General features: G+C 49.7%; 2 protein-coding genes across 2 annotated transcripts; one reads left to right on the forward strand and one right to left on the reverse strand.

Annotated features, from left to right (window-relative positions):
- Positions 1-205: 205 nt before the first annotated feature.
- Positions 206-2,897, reverse strand: PFICI_08649 (uncharacterized protein; the record flags this gene model as incomplete). Its single annotated transcript, XM_007837230.1, has 3 exons — positions 206-801; positions 884-1,215; positions 1,267-2,897. 3 exons carry the CDS (start codon positions 2,895-2,897, stop codon positions 206-208), a joined length of 2,559 nt encoding a protein of 852 aa, XP_007835421.1.
- A 674-nt stretch (positions 2,898-3,571) lies between these two features.
- PFICI_08650 (uncharacterized protein) lies at positions 3,572-4,575 on the forward strand (the record flags this gene model as incomplete). The annotated part of the gene is made up of 3 exons (XM_007837231.1): positions 3,572-3,970; positions 4,054-4,304; positions 4,392-4,575. The coding sequence occupies 3 exons, from the start codon at positions 3,572-3,574 to the stop codon at positions 4,573-4,575; spliced, it is 834 nt and encodes a 277-aa protein (XP_007835422.1).
- Between the last annotated feature and the right edge of the window lie 1,751 nt (positions 4,576-6,326).

Here is a 6,326-nt window from a genome sequence, read left to right on the forward strand (position 1 = left end):
GGGGGGGGGGAAAAAAAAGAAAAGAAGAAAAAAAATAAAAAAATTTCTTCTTTAAATATCATAATTTAATATATAGTAACTTTTTTATTATAGCCACGGAGGAGTGAGCGTTTAAGGCTAAAATCGCGGTTTTTTAACAGTTTGCTCTCTGGTGCTCCGTAGTATATAGGCTTTATGTGATCGAGGTCATGGCCATCCCCACCACTCAGGCGTACAACTCACCATTCAATGGTTGCTGGACATCTTGGTCGAGACCGCCAAAAGTCAGGTGTCTCACGGGCTCATCCCCTTCGGTCACCATGTAGCTGGCAAGTTCTGATGGCAAAGGGACGGATCCCCATTTGATTTTTGATCTTGAAAGTTGGAGAAGGGCTGCAGCTTCTCTATTCTCCTGCCATTCTTCTTCTTCTTCTTCTCCTCCTCCTCTTCCTCCTCGTCCTCCTCCCTTTGTGTATTCTTCCTCGTCATCAGCCAAGAAGTCGTTTTTTGAGCCCTCGCAGTCGCCGTCTTTCGGACTGTTCCTATCCCGAGACGTGCGGCGCTTGTGGCACGCACTACTTGCCACCGACGGCACCGCAGCGTGACACGCGGCCGAGATGACGAGTGAGTTGGTGCCGCCGCTCACCATGTCGCCTTTGACCTTGCGCAGGCTCCAAGCCATGGGAAAGATGCTCATGACGACCGAGACGATGAAGACGACGACAATGGCCGGCGGCGAGTAGCCAAGCGCGACCATGGCGTCGGCTGAGACACCGAGGTTGGCACTGGCGCCGTCGACATTATCATATGTATCCCAGTACCCTATTCTCGAAAGGTATATATCAGTGTTGTGAAGCAAATGAGGATGAGATATATCCGAAACTGGGGATATGTTCTCACTCACCTCCTTCGGTAATGAAGATGTAAATGGTATTGGAGACGAGCCAATGCAGCAATATACTCATGGCAAGAAGGGGCACGCTATACTTGTATGGCAATTGCAGCCGGTATTTAGATGTCTGATCGCCCAAGGGATAGGAGACTCGGAGCGGCTGGTACCGAAGGCTGAACGAGTTCCACTCAGTCTCGACTGCCAGGCGCGTGAAGAAGGTATTGTAGGAAAAGTAGCACGTTGACAGGAGCATCTGCGGCGCATTTGCAATGAGCAGGCAACTGACATAAGATCCAGCCAGGCTCATTGTGAGGTTCTCGTCGGAATGGCCGAATGGAAGATCCCTAGAGACAAATATCAGTCAAGTACCTCAAAGGCACCCAGAGTCGGCTTACAAAATGCTCTTGCTGGTGTTTGTAATCGCGAGAATCATACAAAACATGACAAAGACGATAGCCACGAATAACAAGCAGTAAGTTCGTGTCCATGCTGCTCGGGGGATGATTCTGATGAGGCTTCGCGGCTTTGTTTGCCAACGGCGGGCTCTAATCATGGGCGTCAACTCGATCTCGCTGCTGTCGCCGCCGGCGGGCTTCCACGGCTTCCGGACGCCAAACTCAAGGCGCTCGCTATCGACGATATCGAGGGTGCCGAGCCCCTCCGTCTTGGGGTCCGGCTTTGAGATGAAAGACTCCATGGCGTCTCCCGGTGTCACCAGCGAGACATGCTGGAGGTTTTGCACAACAATGGTACACACGGCGATCTTGAGGACAACGCATGACAAGACAATCACCAACAGCGGGTTCGCTACTCCGACCTTGCACTTTTTGCTCAGCGGTCGGGCGAGGCAGTAGTCGACTTGGAGGGTGTTGAGCGTGGCGTTGAACCCGTATATGCTCCCCTCGGTTGCCGGGACATTGAGCTCGTCGGGCCGGAACTCAATGGTCCAGGTCGAAAGCGATGGCGTTGTTGCCGTGAGGTTCCACGCATTACTCGAGGTGAAACGATCGATGCCGAGGAGCGTCAGACAGTCGTGGGTGCACGTGGTCGTTGTGTCAATGTGGGTATCTCGATGGACCGAGCACCGCGTCGAGTACCAGAGGGAATTCTTGCCGTTGGGAGGAACCTGATGATCCCAAATGGTGGACAAGTTGCTCTGAGCAGCGAAATCAAAGACCGCGGATCGGGCCCATCCGTTAGAGTGTGTCGTGCTATTGACAATGAGCACAACATCGGAATACTCATTCCTCGCATTACAAGACAAGTATTCAGCCATGCAGTCCTGTGGTTCCAACCGTGTCCAGGATGAGGCATCTGTTGCCGTGGCTTGGAGCTCTAGACGAGGCGACGATGTGCTATTCCAGTATTCTTCCAGGCTCACGGGGGTGCCGTAACCCCACCCTGTGAGACCCGTATAGTGATTGTAATCCTCATCACTATATTTGACATATTGGTATGCTGGAGATGGTGCTCCAGCTGGCGCCAGACTCGCTCCCGGCGCATAGAACGGCGCGCCCTCGATGAATGATGCCGAGGCAATAGTCATGTTCCAGTATCGGCCCTTGTATCCCGTCTCAAACACAGCACTGTTGAACAAGAGATGTAGGGGGAACGAACTCAATAGTAGTATGACCCAGCATACCCTTTTGAAGTGCGAGATGAATCTGATGTTCTTAACCGACGGAATCCCAATATCCACAGACTTGAATTGCGCGTGGGCGCGGTCAACCTCCTTTCGACTCGGCGCACTCAGAACCTGCATATAAAAGTTTGAGGACGCCAGGATGCCGGTAGACAGGAGGTTGATGGCGAGGTGCAGCGCGAGGTTGACTCGCGAGGTGGTGGTGCAATCACTCTCGAGCAGGATCACGGCACCGTCGACGCTGCTGCCGCCGCCGCCCTCCACCGCAGCGAGCAGACTGGCCAGCAAGGCGGCGGCGCACACGCTGACAATGGCCAGATTGACGATGCCGGTCCGTCGCCATTGCTCGTAGGGCGACCCTTTTCCCTCCTTGTCGGATTTCATCCCCTCGTGCCGCCGAATGTGCAGCAATTTTGGTCATTAGGTCTGGGGTTTACACCATGAAGAAACCAAAGCTGCTGATACACGAAATAAATCTTGAGCATGGGCCTCAGACTTCTGTTGCTGCGAAACAAAAGGACTATATTGGGGGATACAAGTATCACCAGTATGGACCCGAGTACCAAGTACGTACTCTTCTTGTTGTCTTTCACACTGCTACCTGGACTTTAGGGGACCGTGTGTACGCCCATGTAAATGTCCGAGCTATTCCGTACCAGTGGCTCAAAAGCTTCGAGTATATATGGAGAAGAAGGATGATGTACAATACATATGATTAACGATTTCCTATTCGAGAAAGATCGGCAGTCGTTGAAGCCAATGGGGTGACTTTCCTTTGAAGGATCGAGTCCACATGTGGGAAACGACCAAAGATCACCAGGCAACAGGGACAAGAGACAGGGATACTTGATTTCTCCTGCGTCTGTCTGCTCCTGTTTCTTCTATCACTGCTGTTGTATATTGTACATGTAGTCGACTTTTCACGACGAATTCAAAAGTTGTAAGGCTGGCTATTCTGCATAGTCCAGGCATGGCTCTAAGTCTAATCCCCCTTGTTTTTGTGTCTTTCAATTAATCCTCCTGCTCAGAGACCGTTCGGATTTTCTCAGCCGGTAATAATGGCAAGAACCAAGCATGGAAGACTCGTCAAACCATCAGGCTGGTCAAGGTTGAACGACGATAATCTGACGCCAATGGCATCTGTCGAGCGCCTCGACGATATTCCTCTGTCGACTTTGAAAAGGACCGAGGCAGGGTCGATTGCTACCGAGTCTCGGACCGGAATGCATGGTTCGTGGAGTCTTTTCCAGGGCGAAATTGGCAGAAGTGTTTGCTCTACGCCACTGGTGTCCGCTACAGACGGGGGGAAACCATCTTTCACCAAACGAGGTTGTGGATGGGGTCGTGGAAGACTCTGGCTTCGCCTGCTTCGACTAGCCATGAGCTCGGTGAGGATTGGTATCATTATTTATACCATTTTCTTGCCTGCAATAAGTATAGTATTCGACATGACCTATGTAAGATACTGCCCTGATATCCTCCGGTGCTGAACGCACTTGAATAGTCAAGCGAGTGGCTCATTTGTTCTTGTAACTGCTAGTCTGCAGCACTCTTGGTATGGGACATTATATACCTGATAGACGCTCGCTGGACGGGGGCCTTTCAGCTCAGCTTTGAGATCAAGACGTTTGTCGAAGTTGCGGCTTCGGTAGTGGTAAGCACGGCTTTGATAATGGAGAGCCTAGCAGTGTCGAAAGTCAGCGAGGCTGATTACCTATCCCGCGGCTCTTCGTGGCTTGTCAAGGGCAAAACATTCATAGCCGTGGGCATGGCGGCCAATTTCGTGCAACTGTAAGTAATCCCAGCAGGGCAGTTTTGGGTCTCTCCCAAAGTCCCTCAATGGGAGAAACACGATCAAACCAACATGTTTTCGAATAGGTTCACCACCGTCTTCTTCGCCTATCGACTGGCAAGGCAGATCAAACAGCATTACATGATTCACTACAAAGGCCACCCCATCATCTTATATACGCCGGCCGGAGATCCGGTCATCAGGGTCACGGACGAGCCGCTCGTGCTCCGCGAACTCCTCGCTAGGCGTTCAGTGGACTCCGACACGTGAAATACCCAAAAGGTTCTGATCATGACATCTACCACGAGGGAAAGGGGAAAGAATTACGGCTCAAGTTTTGAGAACAAAAGCCGATGACATCTCACTCAATCGAGGCACAACAATAAACACAGATCACCCATTGACATGGACTGTTGGAAGCGGGTATCGAACGAATGACCGAGGACATTCTACGGCATACATCAAAGCATCGACGCCAATCCGAATTCGCGCATTTGCGCCTCAGTCTACAAAGTTTGTGATTTGTCTCCGTATATTGATGACATTGTGTCTCACTGACATTAGAATACGGGACAGCGATACTACCTTGGCACTGCTGATCAGACATTCACCAGAAAGGGACAGTCTACCCTAGACCGTTTACAAACGATACTTGTGGTGCTATAGTTGCGTTTCATGAGCACGGGACGTCTCGATAGTCCTCACGAGTGAATACCGAGAAAGGTCGCAAAGACTTGTAAACCGAGCATTCATTTTCACTTCAGGGCACTGATTTAGGGTGAACTACGCCGTTCCGGGACCGGAGTCTGAGGTCATCTGCTTTGCCTGTGTGCAGCACGAATCCGCATGACTATTGGTATATCTACTTGTACTCTCTTGGGTCTTACTTTTGAGTTCTTGGGGGAGGAAAAAAAAAACCAATAATTGATAAATGCCTCATTTTCATGTTGGGTAATGCCCAAAAATATGGAATATGCTTGTCATTTGAAATGAAATAACTGGTCTTGTAAATATGTTATTGCCAAAGCCTCTCTGCGAGGCCGGACTCGTCTTATATCAATTTTCGAGGGTATTATTAATTATATTTATTTTAAACTTGCCGAGTCGAATTAAAGAGTAATGTGTTATCAAGAGTGTGTTGCGATTATTGGTAGACTGTCAACGTGACGTGTAAAAGTGATCCCAGTGCCGGCCGGCATGTGGTGGTTCCCCTCGCTTCGTTTCGAGTTGATGAATCTGTTCTTGGTATGATTTCATTCGTGCGGCGCAAGATTCCCGCTTTGTTTGGAGAAGATAAGAAGAACATAATGATCAAGGTCCCGGTCGTGGGCGGAGGTGTCATCGTTTAATCTGTATTAAGACGGCATTTGAAAAAGAAAATACATCAAATGGGCTTCTTTTGTCTTGCTTGACGAACCGGGTTGGCCACGCTGTAAAGGTCACGACACGGCACGAGTTCTGTCATCTTACATGGAAGCTAGATAGTCAGACATACTTGAACCTTTTTTTTCTTTCAGGTCTGTCCGAGCATCGTAGGTGGGCACGTGAGCATTTGCGGAAAAGAGGTCTTCTTCAATAATAATAATCGAGGCTCCCAATGTCTTTAAAGAAGCAACATGTTTGGTCGGGGGAGCAAACCACCAGTTTCAGTCCTACTCTGTCAAACGTTGATCACTGCTTTGGCAGCCAGTTGTTTTTTTTTTCCCGCCAATTTGGCAGGTCTCACTCAGCACGACGGAATGGCAATCTTTCTACGTTCTGTTTGCCTTCCTACCTGCTATGTACTAGATTTTGCCAAGACAAGAGTTCAGTACTAAGGTTCAGGAGAGCATGGCAAGGCAAGCAGCAGATAGGTTAGTGCCTTTCTTAATGGGCGTCTGAGACGCCATGAAAGTGTCTCAAAAATGCTTGTTTTCTCTTCCCCATCTTTACTGGACGGGAGCGTAACATGAAAAGTTTAGAATATCTAGTATCGAGGCCAAGTTGAAAAGGTCCGAGTCCGAGTTTGGGGGCGATGGATC

This window comes from Pestalotiopsis fici (assembly GCF_000516985.1).
Source record: "Pestalotiopsis fici W106-1 unplaced genomic scaffold PFICI_Scf_6, whole genome shotgun sequence".
NCBI lineage: Eukaryota > Fungi > Ascomycota > Sordariomycetes > Amphisphaeriales > Sporocadaceae > Pestalotiopsis > Pestalotiopsis fici.